The sequence below is a fragment of the Trachemys scripta genome, chromosome 7 (genome assembly GCF_013100865.1).
Source record: "Trachemys scripta elegans isolate TJP31775 chromosome 7, CAS_Tse_1.0, whole genome shotgun sequence".
NCBI classification, from domain to species: domain Eukaryota; kingdom Metazoa; phylum Chordata; order Testudines; family Emydidae; genus Trachemys; species Trachemys scripta.
The window spans coordinates 82,440,839-82,455,884 of NC_048304.1; the positions used below are offsets into that span (position 1 = coordinate 82,440,839).

The 15,046-nt window shown below is 40.2% G+C and overlaps 1 protein-coding gene across 3 annotated transcripts in view; it reads right to left on the reverse strand.

Moving 5' to 3' along the window:
- Nucleotides 1–15,046, reverse strand: part of LOC117879912 (graves disease carrier protein-like) — a 66,793-nt gene that overhangs the window by 43,423 nt on the left and 8,324 nt on the right. For 2 of the 3 annotated variants that reach the window (XM_034775456.1, XM_034775458.1), the window contains exons 5-8: nt 6,604–6,725; nt 5,948–6,014; nt 4,641–4,803; nt 3,734–3,802 (exon numbers count right to left, since the gene is read on the reverse strand). In XM_034775456.1, coding sequence (XP_034631347.1) covers nt 3,734–3,802; nt 4,641–4,803; nt 5,948–6,014; nt 6,604–6,725 — 421 coding nt within the window. Of the gene's footprint in view, nt 1–3,733; nt 3,803–4,640; nt 4,804–5,016; nt 5,071–5,947; nt 6,015–6,603; nt 6,726–15,046 lie in introns of all 3 variants that reach the window. The other variant, XM_034775455.1, reaches the window with a different exon arrangement.

The following is a 15,046-nucleotide window of genomic DNA, read 5'->3' on the forward strand; positions in this document are numbered from 1 at the left end:
AGACCCTGCAGTTCTGCCTGTCTAACTGGCCCTGCGCGTGGAACTGGATGCATTTCAGAAAATGCTACCATGGAGGTCCTGGACTTCAATCTCTTAACTAGCAGCCTAAATTTGGCCTCCATGACCTCTTGCCTATCCTTCCACATGTCGCTGGTACCTTCATGTACCACGACCACCGGCTCCTCCCCAGCACTACACATAAGCCTATCTAGATATCTCGAGAGATCCGCAACCTTCGCAGCAGGCAGGCAAGTCACCGTGCGGTTCTCCCGATCGTCGCAAACCCAACTATCTAGGTTTCTAATGATCGAATCACCCATTGCTAATACCTGTCTCTTCCTAATAACTGGAGTTCTTACAGAAGTGAAGAAACTAGTAATTATCAACAGAGGGTAAAATATAGGGACCAAAAAAAAGTAAGTATTGTCATAGAGATCTGCAAGATGGCTCAGCATTCACGGGCTACCAAAGAAATTATTCCCTGAACACATCTCCCATAATCATCCAAACTTGAGGTCTTTTACTTCCTCTTTTTCCCCATGCTCAAATACCAACATTATGACCACTGTCCATCCATCCTGGGAGTCAGAGATATGGATTCCTCCAAAATACCAACTTAGTAGGGATACTGAGTGTAAGATCTAGTGTCTTTAGAATGGTTAGTTCCTGCAAGACCAAGAAGCAAGAGATCACCAAAACCAGTAATCAGACCTTTTATATAAAAAGAACTAAAAAGATTGATGTTTATATAACTGAATAGAAAATTAATGGATTTCAACTTCCATTTGTTCCATGCAAATTAATGCTAGTTCTTGGTAAAAGTGTGACTGTAATAAGATTTGAACAATGTTCTATTATGGAGTTTTCACTTAGTGTTACCAAAGTGCACTATGGAAGAGCCTGAGATATTTGATCATAGACTGTTTACACAGCAATGTAAGCCTAGGGTTCGTGGAACTCAAATCAGCTGACCTGCGTCAGAGAACCCTGGACTTGAGCACCTACATTGCATTTTAACCCTAGGTTAAGAATTTTCTGACCCATGCTCAAACCTAGGGTGCTGGCGTCCATACTGCAGTGCACAGACCTGAGTCAAAGTAAACATATCCCAAAATGCCTAGTGCCCCTCTCCCCTCGATGTCAACACTCTGGCTCTAGGAACATAGTGCACTGTGGGAAATCTCTACTGCTCCCAGTTTCCTAACTGTGGAGGTGCTATTGTTGTAACTCAGGAGCCCATAAAGAGCACACGAGTACATAAACTGCATAATTAACTCGTTTGGTGGCTGTTTCAGTAGAAAAAAAAATGCAGTTTGAGACGGCATCTGAGAACTGTGCTCTTCACCTTTAGACTGATTCACATTGGTGGGAAAAGGTTCTGAGGATAACTAGAACGTCAGCCTCTAGAGTTACTAAACTATTGAAATAAAACTTTGCAATACTTAATTTTTAGAATAGAATGTTCAATGAAGAATACTTTTGTTTGTTTTGACGTTTGACAGAAAATGTAGGTTTCAGAGGAAAAAACACACACTCACCCCAGTCTGGGGGCTGCTGGCTGCAGAAGGGTGAAGTGCATCCCCAGGCCTTGGGGTGCAATCTGCTGCAGCACCCCTCGGGGATCCTTTATTTTATAGGGTCAAATACTGAAGTCCTGGTTTCAGTCCTTGCTCAGATATAAGTCTTATTTCCTTCAACAGGAATATCCACACGAATAAGACAAGCAGGATTTGATCCTATGTATTATCTTTACGGGGTTGGAACCATCTCTGATAGCTCACTCTCCTAGGCTAAAGAAAGTCTTGCATTTCTCTAAATAGCATTCTTTACTTTACTTTTTGCTGTCCAATAGTCCTACTTCTTATAACTTGGCCCAAGTGTTTGGGGGCTGGGAGAGGGTTGGTTCAAATGCATTAAATAGAAATTTAGCATGGATATAAAAGCTGGTGTGTTTTTATTGTTTTCTTTAATACAGTATCAAAGCCTCAGTGACTCAACTGGGAATGGAAAAGTTATATAACTGAATCACTCACCCCATTTCCTAGTCCTCCTCCTCCTTTCTGCTTCACAAGTGCCAAAATCCTGGCTGTGTGTGGACTATGGCAACTATATTTTAAACCTGAAAATTAATCCAGCTCAGAGCAGGATTAGCTGCCAATAAAGCATCAGAATGCCAACCGGATGTTGCTACCCACCTGGCACAATGCCAACATGTTTTTAATTCCTTTTTCTCATTTCAGATATGTTCCTTTTTTAACTTCAGTCAAGGGCAGTGTCCTGAGGATCCCTTATCACTGTCCCTCATGCACATGGAGAGGCTGGGATAAGGGATCCTTGGGAGGCTGCCATGAAGTTTTGGGGCTGACTCCCACTGGCTGCCCTTACAGAGCACACTACCCAGATGCCAGTGCACATGCAGCATCAGGGAGAGCAGGGGAGCCCGAGAGCAAAGGCCAGAGAGTGGAGCAGGGACCAAGTGGCTGCCTTGAAGGGAGGCAGAGCTCTTGGCTCAGCATGGCTGGGGGAGGAACGACCCCCAACATGCTGATTGCTCGTAGCCGCCTCCTGCCTGGCGGCTTTGCTCCCCGCTCCAGGAAAACTCTGCACAGCAGCGAGGACGAGCCAGAACTGTGGCAGCGAGAGGAGCAGGAACAGGAAGCACACTCCCAAGCAGTAATGGTACTTCTGGTCACTTTGCGGACTACATGCAGCGCTGCTCCTCTGGGATGCATCCGAAGGACTTCTGGGACTTGAGTCAAGTCAGGGCCTCATGCACACATGAAAGCAATAGGGTCTAGGTCACAGTTTAACATGGGCTCAGCACATTTTCAGTGTGAATGCAAAGGGGGTTTGGCTTGAGCCCAGGCTCAGCCCTAGGCCTAAATTGCTGTGTAGATATACCCTCAGTGTCCAACTATAACTGCATTGTGAATCAGTACTGTGGTTACAAGAAAGTGAAAGTAAACAAGAAAAAAATAATCATTCACATTGGTGCCTGATCCTGCACCATTTAAGACAATGGAAGTTGGTGACACAATGGTCCCCGGCACTCCTGCCTTGAGTGCCAGGGACTGGACTACAAGACCCCTCAAGATCCCTTCTAGTCCTATGATTCTAGGGTTATGTCTACACTACCGCGGTAAGTTGACCTACGCTACGCAACTCCAGCTACATGAACAAAGTAGCTGGAGTCGGCGTACCTTAGGTCAAGTTACCGCGGGGTCTACATTATGGGGGGTCGACAGGAGAAAATCTCCCATTGACTTACCTTACTCTTCTCGTCGGGGTAGGCTGGAGAGCAATCTGCAGTTGATTTAGCGGGTCTTTTGTAGACCCGCTAAGTCAACCACCGGTGGATCGATCTCAGAGTATTGATTCCGGCTATAGAGTAGACCTGCCCTGAGATTCAACAGAAGCTGGATTAGGCCCCTGGAGCCTATTTATGCCAAGTGAAGCTGTAGTAAATTGAAGCCTAACACAAAGAACTTCAACAATAAAGATCTCATATTAGCAGAATTCATTTCTGTGATTTTTAAAAGAGATCACAATAAAGAAAAAAACAGCTTCCCTCTCAGTTAAGAGCATAGAAACGTATTACCATCTCCGCAAGTCGAAAATATGAAGGAATCTATAGCACAGTAGATCATGTATTAGTTTTAAACTAAGAGGTTTACTTATACATTTAAGAATTCAGTTACTACAGTTGAAAAGGATGTTATAATAAAATGCTTACAGGCACTTGTCAGCATCTGGAAGAGCCGCTCCTAACTGCATTCGCCTACGAGTTACATCAAGTGGATATCTAAAGAAGAGAGTTGGGGCTTTTTTAAAAGCATTTTAACTACTTGCATGACAAATATATAAAGAAAATTCCATTTGAAATCTCATAGTTCCCTTTACAGTGAGTCAAGGATCAAACTCAGTGCCCAATACAGCTGAAAGTTCTCCAAGAAGGGAGACTTCCCCCATCACAACTAAAAACAGTGAATCAGATATCTTAATATATTCCATTAGGCACAAGTAAAGAAGATACATGAAGATCAGACAGAGCATAAAACAGTTTGTGTAAAACAGAATGTAGGGGGGAAGACAATGGCATTAAAAATAAAACTCACCTTTAAAGGATCAACAGAAATGCATGCGTGACATTTGTAAGTAACTAGTTTAGAAAAAACTAAATGCCAAATAAATAAATCCAACCAATTCACCTGCTTCTGGGCCATGGAGAAAATTGACAAAGGCAGTGAGTAGAGAAGGAAGGGGAAATAAAAATAAACTATGCCAAATATAGTTACAAATATATATTTGTAGCTATGATTTTGTTTTAAAATGAATTGGTATAAAACAACTCCAAATCTAGATAAGATTCTAATTTACCTTAGTGGAAATTTGTCGGAATAAAGACAGCAGGATTTGGTCTGATACATGTACTTTTAAAGATCTTCAAAATTAAAACACATTTAGAAAGTGAAGTACCATGAAGTCAGTGCATTCTAGTTTCTGGCTATCAGCTAAACAAAGCTTAACTCTGAAATATTACATCTAAGAAAAATTCTTAATCCAAGATAGCATATAATTTCTTCAATAAGTGCAGCTAAACCCCCCCAAAACAAACAAACACAAACCCCACCAAAACTTACGAGATTGTCTGTGCTATTGCTCCAGCCATGCCACCACATAGCAAGCTTACATGCGTTTTCAAAACTAAGACTTCAGGATTATCTAATGAAGGCCTTCCAAGCAGGTTAGGTGCTTGGGCAAGTCCAATGCTCTTTAAGGTACTAAAGGTAAAAAACGAAAAACCTGAAAGAGAAAAATGTAATTTTATGTAGACTGTAAGAAACAGCAAGTTTCTTACTGATACGCATAATCTTTGTAACATAAGACAGTAATCACACACTGAATTATTTAATTCCTGATTCTTTACTAGGTTTTTATTAAATACTGTGAAAGAGAGGAAAGTTACATACATTACATAAATCAATACAAATATTACATGTTTATCCAATAGCAAACCTAAGTGTGGTCTAGGAGTCAGCTTGTTGTAATTTGCAACGTGTTGAGAAGACACTGGAAAAAAGTGTGGCATTAATTTTAAGAATTAGTTTTTGTACTATACATGCAATGGAAGTGTGCATACAATAATACTTTGCAATTGTCTTGTGACTTCTAACCAACGATCTTAAAACACTTTGAAAAAAGTGATTTTTAATTTAACATAAAGAACAGGACTACTTGTGGCACCTTAGAGACATTTGTCTCTAATGAGAGTGTGCTACACACATAGTTGAAGACACCATACCCCACAAAAGCTTATGCTCAAATAAATTTGTTAGTCTCTAAGGTGCCACAAGTACTCCTGTTCTTTTTGCGGATACAGACTAACATGACTGCTACTCTGAAACCTTAATTTAACATGTTATAGTTACAAGTAACACCTAAGATTAATATAATTGAAAGAAATTAAGACAAAAAAATCTCTTATCTTTTCAGTTTATTTACTTCATTCGAGAACAGAGTCAGTTTCATTGTTTCCCCTTTATAGTCTCCTTAGTTTGTGTGGGCCTTTCACACAGCAACTGCAGCCAGATTGGCCAGGTTTAGGAACAGGTCCTACACCTTTTTCCATCGGAGAAGTTTTAGGGGTGGGGAGGGAGAGAGAACCCAGTCACTGGCCCCTCACATCTCAGAAAGGTCACTTAGGGATTTTCACTAGTGGTATAAGTTACCACTATTTTTAAATGAAATATTTATTCTAACTTGCACTGATCATCATCATAAGCTGATCTACCATAACATCAGGAAGCTGCAAATGACTCCCTGCAGTTTGTCCTTTCCATTCTGTCCAAGCAGAAATTTAGCCCTTCAGTTTAACAGAAGCTAATACAAATTTTGCAAATACAACTGAGATGCGTGTATAATGCTGGCAACAATATTTTTAACTTACCTGCATAAGGAGCCATTCCTACAACTGTAGGCATTAGTCCTCTGTAAAATCCAATGAAACCTCCTTCCTTTTGAAGGAAAAATAAAAATACAAACAAATTCTTGACAAATAGAATTATATAAATAGTTAGATTATTATGGAAGTGACTGTACTGATAACAAGTCGTTTGTATGACACTGCTAGCCAGGCAATGAGGTATTAATATTAACTTCATCTTCCTCTTCCTCAGATGCTGAGAGGAGGTACTATAAATTGGCTGCTTAGGAGACAGAGCGGAGAAGGCAGGTCTACCTACACCCAAGATCACCAAGTAGGGAGATCATTTCCAATACACACAAACAAGTATGTTCGCTTTCCTCCCCGTTATAAATATTATTCTCTGAGGCAAAAACCTCAGGAATATACCCCACTGCTAATCCACTCTAAGTCCCAATTTGTTGTCCTCTGCCATTTACACCAGCTTGAGCCGCCCTCCACCAGCTTGAGTAAAAGGGGAGCATCCAGACCCTTTTGTAAAATGAGAGTGTGCTACACACACAGTCGAAGACAAATTCACATTAGTTTCCATCAGGTCATTAAATAGTGTTGCACAGCATTAAAAAAAATATAAACAACACATTTTTCTTTAACAAATATGGAAGGAGAAAATGAAATACCTTTGTATAAATAGTCTTGAATGCATGAATAATTCCTGTGTACTTGTGCTCCCCTTTTACTTGGAATGCCAGACGTGCTCTTACCATATCAAGAGGGTAAGTACAAATGACTGCTGTTATACCTATTTTAAAAAAAAGAACACCACCACATACCTTAATTGATCTTAGATAGTTTTAAGCAACAAAGGATCCTTTCAAGACAAACTATTAATATATGGATGTGTATCAACAACTTTTTAAAAGTCAAATTTAAAAGTCTACCTTTAATCAAAGGCTAAGAGAACAAAACTCAGCCATGCAGGGAGTATTTACATTTGTAGCCATCAGCACTAATAGGAGCTATGCAACTAAACCTCAATCCTGCAATGGCTTATGTTACTAACTGTACTCATATGAATAACCCCACTGGAGTCACTGGGACTACTCACCTGCATGAATAATGAGTAAATCTAGTGAGTAAATCTTTGTAGGATCAGGGACATAGGACCTAATCCTGCCATACTTAAATATTCAAACATTAAATGAGAAAGCATCCCAAACTTATACATTTAATTTCCAAAAAGTGATGCTAGAAAAAAGTCTAACAATACAATCACTATATATTTATCAGTGTATATTTAAATGGTATCAGAACACACTGAAGATATTCTAAATGAAAACTTAAAATAAGGCTATAATAATAGTTTTAATTTATGTTGATATTGAATTTGTTTTTCTAATCTTTCTGTTTACTCTTAGCTGAATGACAATAAATTAGTTAATGCCACATTGTTTACAGAGCCAGATTCTGTGGTCCTTAATTATGCATGCAGCACTTAATTGTGGAAGTAGCCCATTTGAAGTCAGTGTTGTGTGAATAAATGCTATGTACATGATTAAGGGTTGTAAATCTGACCAAGTGTTATTGTAGCACTACTGACATGCCCTGCAGTTAACCTATATCATCACTTCCATTATAAATCTCTATATCTGTATTTTTCTTTGGTTAGACTTCATAAGATGATATTTACTTGGACAATAGAAATCTGAAGATCTACCATCATGCTGCTCCAAATTTGCATAGCGGCTTAGATGTTGCCATTTTGGGGGCAGATCACAAACAGAACATACATTAAAATAATGACAGTCCTCATTAACATCATCATTTAAATAATTTGCTTCTCTCTACCACTAAGCTATGAGGTAGATAGTAACCCATGAATTGTTTACAAGGAACATGGAGGGAAAACTACAATCACTTATAAATATCTGAGATTGCTGTAGTTTCCCCCTCCCCCATCCCATCCCCATTTTACAATTATAACCCAGGAAGCAAAGAAGATTCAATTAAGGTAAGGATATGTTATATAATGTTAATAGTCTCGCCACTACCCACCTACACACAATCAAGAAACATTTAGAGTATAAAAGAAAAAAACACAATGTAAGGGACAAAGGTGGCAGTAAAGTGGGAGAAGAGGAAGATAAACAATTACAAAGTATGAAATTCTGTCTTGTTACACTTCTCTTCTACTCCATCCTACAACTACTGTCCAGTATACAGAGCAGACAGAGCAACCAGCATCCAAAAAAGAGGCAGGCTCTCATACTGCAGTTTTTAAACTCAAACACAAACTTGCAGAACAGAACCTTGTTAGAATGGAAAATGAGACTATACTGACACATTACAGGCACCAAGGGACCATGTTTCAGCCCCTTCAGTCTAAGCAGAGAGAATCTAACGAATAACCTCTTAACTTGTTCTGGAAGGGAGCAAAGGCAGCAAGCCAAATATTTTGCCATAATGGATTTGAAGGTTCTCATGGAGGTTTGAAAACAAGATGAGCCCATACTCATTAGGTGTACTAAATTCCTTAGTCCAGGCCTAACAAAATTCAAGGACACATTTGCCATCCAGTGAGTAAAACTTCTTTTTCCAAAGTAGGATTCAGTTACAACAAAAACCACTGAAAGATAAGTGAAATACATTGCAGTATTATTCAGGGTCTCAGAGGAACTATAAAATCCAGGCAATCTTGGAATCTCCTCTTCAGACTATTAAAAAATATATTTAAATCTTTATTTTCAGTTGGGAAAGGTAGAAAGCACATTCAGATATATTATTGGCAGAATCAGATTTATTACAATAAGTATTTAATTTTACAGAAGGCCTCTATTTAGCATCTTAGAAGCATAGGTGTTGATGATCTTGAGATTAGAATGCTCAAAGAAGGGGCATTTTCTTGTTGCAACTTTGCGGCCAAGTTTTATGAAATCTTCAGGTTACAAAGGACAGTAGTTAAGCTTCCACTCCCCAACCTATGAAGGAACTGAACCATCAGAAGCAAAACTCTGATGTTCATCTTTGGTGACATCCCAGTGACAAAAATCAGTAATTATTTCCTTTCAGGGAAAAAACAAACAAACACAAATTCATATGGTTTTCTGCAGGAACCACTCACTCCTGCTAAACAAATCAATATTTAAATTGACTTGCCATAGCAGATAGATAAGTCCTGAAGGGGGGGGAACAAGCTTCTACACATTGGCAGAAGACTGGCTTCCTCTTGGAACTGCATACTCGTAGTGATATCATGATTATATAGGCACCATCATCTTTCTATACATTACCAGAACAAGGTGACTTCTCCAGAGAAGTTTCTTCAAATTGTAGTAAGCTGAATGAAACTTTCCAACTGAGCTTGTAAAGAATCCACAGACTGGCTCTCCATCTCAGAAAGCTGACATTGGTCATTATGCAATCTAAACTTCTCAAGTCGGAGAACCAAAGGTTCTTGCCCCCTGGATTATCCTCCCAATAACACACTCACTGCAGAAGAGTAAGATACCTTTCAGAGAGTGTGGAGTGTTTTTTCTGACAAAACAGCAGGCATCTGCATGAGGAGTGTCTCTGGGGCAGTGTCACCCAGGGTTCAATTGATGTAAATTGCAAAGTCCCAACTGACCTGCACTACCAAAAACAAGCCCCAACAGACTACAGTCCATCTGGCAACATCTGACTTTCCCTAATGGAGTGTCTAACACTATTCCAAGGTGGAGTAACTTGAGTCCTATCCAGAAGGGATTTCACAGTTCACAAAAAAGCCGTTATATTTGAGGAAATGGACTATCTAATCCCTGCCCTGATCAGGCAGTCATCCAGGTAAAGCTGGATGCATATTCCTCAGACAAAGACTGGCCAACAGACCCTCCAGGAGTTTGGTGCACACAAGTGGCCAAACCTAAATCCAAACAGCATCTGAATCTGGAAAACTCCAAATGGAGGAGTACAAAAAACTGCATGTGAAAAGGCCTTAACAAGACCCATATTTTACATGTTTTTTATGAAGTCCTCTAGCCACAAAGTTTGAGGAAAGGATGTACACTCTGAAAAGACCTAATGACTCAACAAATCCAGTGTGGGCCACAATCTCCATGTTTTCTTGGGAATCAATGGTAAATAGTGGGAGAAAGACACTAATCCCTGTTCCTCTAGGCCAGTGATTTTCAACCAGGAGTTCGGGGCCTCCTGGGGGCTGCAAGCAGGTTTCAGGGGTCCGCCAAAATAAACCAGAGAACAGACTCGTTGGGGCCCAAGGCTGAAAGCCGAAGCCTGAGTAAGTTGGCTTCTCAGGACCTCCTGGGGTGTGGGGCCCTGGGTAACTGCCCTGCTTGCTACCCCCTAACACCAGCCCTAGCTTTCAGTCTACTGGATATGCAGAAACACTGTTGTGGCACAAGTGGGCTGTGGAATTTTTATAGCATGTTGGGAGGTCTCAGAAAGAAAAAGGTTGAAAACTCCTTCTGTAGGCAGAAATACATCAGGAAATATCAATATTTCTTTTTTGAGTTAGAATAGCTATTACCTCTTCTGGGAGATTCAAGGGCCAAACTGTGACAATGAACGCCAAAAGGAAAAGACTCAGCATAAATTCTAGGGTCTAATTTCATCTCTACTGCCTAAATATTAGACCATAGAGATGTTGGAGCTCAGCCCACAATACAAAATTTGACAGCTGATCAAATTATCCATAATTATCTAGAGTTGGGCTAACATCTTTTCCACAGCTTCTTCTTAGATGTGATTAGAAATAGTAAGGATACTTCCTAGCTAAGAGGCAGGAATTGAGATTTGCAGTCAGGGCATAGCATTGACCTGTAAAAATAGGACAACTTGCTCCCTCTTTGCTGAAAGAAACCACTTCTTCAAAAAGAACATAAAGCCATGAAACACAACAGGGATTACTTCAAACTCTCCGTTTTGTTTCCCCAGTGGTGTTTGGACCTGGGAGCTGTTAGTGAGACCTGCTGTACAAGCATTCATTTCTAGTTCTGTTCAGGATTTCCTACCATTATTTCACCTTCTTACTCTTCCTTCTTTGTCAAATGGAAGTTTAAAGAGGAAAAAAGAAAGCATCTCTCTAGAGCAAAGAAAGAAAGGCTGAAGGAGAATTGTGCCTATGAAATGTATGTATTGCATATACACCAGCCTTGATTAAAAATATTTTTTTCCTGGCAAGTGGAAAACTACTATTCTCTATTGTTCCATCATTCTACACCGAGACAAAAACTGCAGAACCTTCTTTTTTTTAAGAACACCTACATAGAAAAAATTCTTTTGGATTCCCCAAATATAGGACTTCTAATGACAAGTTTAACTTGAAGACCAAAGGGAGTCCCATCTGGCTATATTGTTAGTGAATGTTCAAACGGAACCTGAAATACACAAAAAGCACAAGGTATATTCTTACATTAGTGTAGCGGAATGGACTAAGTTACCCATGCTAAATTTATTTTTAAACCATGAATGGAACCCAATGACTACAGCACATGGAATTCTTTTTCACTGTAGCAACAGTACATATGAGAAAATAGTTGGAAGTCTAGCAGACCTGTCAGGCAGGTCAAGAAGTTTCCCTAGCCCAAGAAAGTTACAGGAAATTCTACAGTTCATAGACCTGTACAATATAATTAAACTGCTTACATCTCAAGAAGTTAGCTAAATGGTTCCTTTTGTATTGTACCTTCATCCTAGTATGATAACAGCGATAGGGATGGTGTAGTTAATACTGAGATGGCACTTTCATTCTAAACCCTTATTTTCAGTTGCTTTCTGTAAATTAGCGGATGGGCTAAAGTTTCTTATACTTACTCTTATACCACATGAATTATTCTGAAAACAACAATTATTCTAAAAACAACTATACTGAAGCACAGTGTTTCCCCCTACTGTTCCAGCCAAAAATAGTTTATCAAAAGTAGGGGGAAAACACGTTTCTGTGCTTCAGTATAGTTGTTTTTACTTTTGGAGAACTCAAATGGCTTTGTTTTCAAAATCCTTCCTTTTAGAGAGTTTGTGTGTGTAGGGGGTTCTTTGTTTTGTTTTTTCTCTAAACAATTCTCTAATATCTACCATTTTTTCTATCCTCTCAACCAATTCTCTCTTTCCTTAAAGGAAATGATAAAGCAATTATCTGTTAATTAAGTGTTATGGCTGAAATTTGAATCACAAAAGAGTCAGGAAATTCAGAGTTAAAGTCTCCACAGTAACTTTAACCCGGCCTCCTTGAACATATGCATTACAATGGTTTTTTTCATTGCATTCACTCATACTTCCCCCATCCTCACTACTTTTCTCCAGATGGCAGAGGGATACCTTTGACTTGCGTACATTAGGAAGTATGTTCCGTTTCCCATCATTTTGCTAACACTGATTTAGTCCCACTGACATTAGCAATGTTGGGAACCCTGGCTAGACAGGACTACCACATCTCCAGTGTTTAAAAACACAACTTAACAGAAGCAGTTGCAGCACATACAGATGCATCACAAGGGAGAAGAGGCGCAGGCAGAATTACCCTCTCCTGTGACACATTTCTCAGTCCAGGGATGCTGGAGAAAACCCCTTCTCCGAAGGTACCAGGGCACGTGAAGTGCCATGCTTCCCCCAGAGCCAACCAAAGACTCAAGCCAGCAGAAGTAAATGGGTTGCACCTGGCACAGTTAGGACGCTAATGTTGTCAGAGTCTTTGCTCAATTTTTTCTCTCCTCTGTGATAAATGGCCATTTACTCCAACTCCCTTCTAGACCTTCATACACAGTCTCTTCACTTCAGCCTTACTCCACTGCCTTCTATGCTCACACCCTTCGTCTTTCCCTTCTCCTATGACCCTTTGCCACCCTCACTCCAATGCTCGCCCCTTCCTTTCCCTCTGCATGTGTTATATTCCTTCCCGCTCCTCACTTAGTCTACTGCAGTGGTTCTCAACCTTTCCAGACAACTGTACCCCTTTCACGAGTCTGATTTGTCTTACGTGCCCCCAAATTTCACCTCACTTAAACTACTTGCTTACAAAATCAGACATAAAAATAGAACAGTGTCACAGCACACTATTACTGAAAAATTATTACTTTCTCATTTTGTCTGTATGAAATTTTACATTGTACTGACTTTGCTAGTGCTTTTTATGTAGCCTGTTGTAAAACTAGCCAAATATCTAGATGAGTTTATGTACTACCTGGAAGACCTCTGCATACCCCTGGCTGAGAACCACTGGTTCTATCTGGTCTATTTAGATTTTAGGCTGTTTGTGGCAGGGACTGTCTCTTATGCTAGTATTTGTACAATAGTTGGTTGGTCTCAAGGTGCTACTGTAATACAAGTAAAAGAGTTAATGTAGTCTAACCAACATGGTGCTTCAAATGGTTGCAGCTGCAGTAGCTCTATCTACACAAGGACTCCCAACATTCCTAAGGCCTAGTCTTCACTTACCGGCTGGTCCGGAGGCACGCCATCGATGTTCTGGGATCGATCCCGGAAGTGCTCACAATCGACGCCGGTACTCCAGCTCGCCGAGAGGAGTACGCGGCGTCGACGGGGGGAGACTTCCGGCCGCGTCTGGACCGCGGTAAGTCCGGAGTAAGGTACTTCGAATTCAGCTACGTTATTAACGTAGCTGAATTTGCGTACCTTAGTCCGAAGTCCGGACTAAGTGTAGACCAGCCCTAAGACTAGTAGAGCAAAACTAGGGAATAAGCTTTTGAAAACATGTTTCCCTAAGAGTAGGGTGAGAAAGATAAGCTTTTATTCCACTTCATGCTGTATAAAGCCAGACAAGTTCTTGACCATGTCTTGCCAAACAGATTTTGTTAGCTTTTAGGATTTTATGGATTGTTTCTTTTTGTTCTCTCTTATTTTGTTTGTTCAGTTGGGGGGGGGGAACCCTTTATTTCATGAGGTTCTTTTCCACTTAATTGAAGGCAATAGTGTCAGCAGTCCACGGTTAGTCAATTTTTTAAAAAACAAAAGCTACCTATTTAATACCATTTAATGACTATGTGGAAAATGTCAATCAATGTTAAGTCCTCTTCATATAAAGGTAGGAATAATAATTAGCTTTTCCTCTCCTCTGAATCCTTAGCTGTTTTGGGTTGAGTGGAAAAATAAAAATTCATTCCTCATATTTTACACTCACAGCTTGCAACTGTTATTTCTTCTAATACCATAATTGTTAGAACTCAGATTAATTTTAAGGGAAAAAATAAAAGGATAGAAGACTGTACATGCTGAGAATTATTCCATGACAATATTCCGAAGCGTCATATAAGGCCAGGGATCATACGAAGGTCCAAAGAATCCACCCATTTCAGAGTCATAGAGTTTAAGACCAGAAGGGACCACCACATCATCTAGTCTGATCTCCTGCTCATCATAGGCCTCTAAACCCCATCCAGTTTCTCCAGTATTGAGCCCAATAACCCGGATTAGATAGAAGTATTACACCACTCAGGAAACTGAATTATTCTGTGACATAGGCAAAGGACAGGAGGGGCCAAGGTGCACAGTGCCCAAGGTCCCTGCAATGGCAGGGAACTGATTTGGTGAGATACCCAGATGATCTAGCAAGCACCTCCATGCTGCAGAGGAAGGCACACACAAAAAAACAAAACCCAAGAGCCCAATCTGACCTGAAGGAAAATTGCTTTCTGACCCCTTAAATTCTGACCATTAGCACATGAGCAAGAGCCACCAGCCAGGCATCTAAAACAAAAGATTCTCTATGCCATCTCAGAGCACCAGCCCACCCCATCCAGCATCCCACCTCCAGCTGTTGCCATCTTTGATGCTTTAGAGGAAAGGGAAAAACAAAAACAAACAAATTGGGAGGACAAAATTTTCATCTGACCCCTGCAAGTGAAGCTGAAATCCTGAAGTATGTGATTTAGGAACATAAGAGATAGGATCAGAAGGTATACTCCCTGAGCCACCAAGCCCAGCCTCTCACCCCCATCTCAGCACACAACCCCATCATACAATCCTACTGATAAATGTATCTAGCTCTATCTTAAAATTAATTAGGAGTCTGTCCCCACTAATATTATTAGGAGGCTGTTCCAGAACCTTACAGTTCTAATGGTTAAAAACGTTCTTCTAATTTTCAACCTAATTTTATTTATGGCCAGT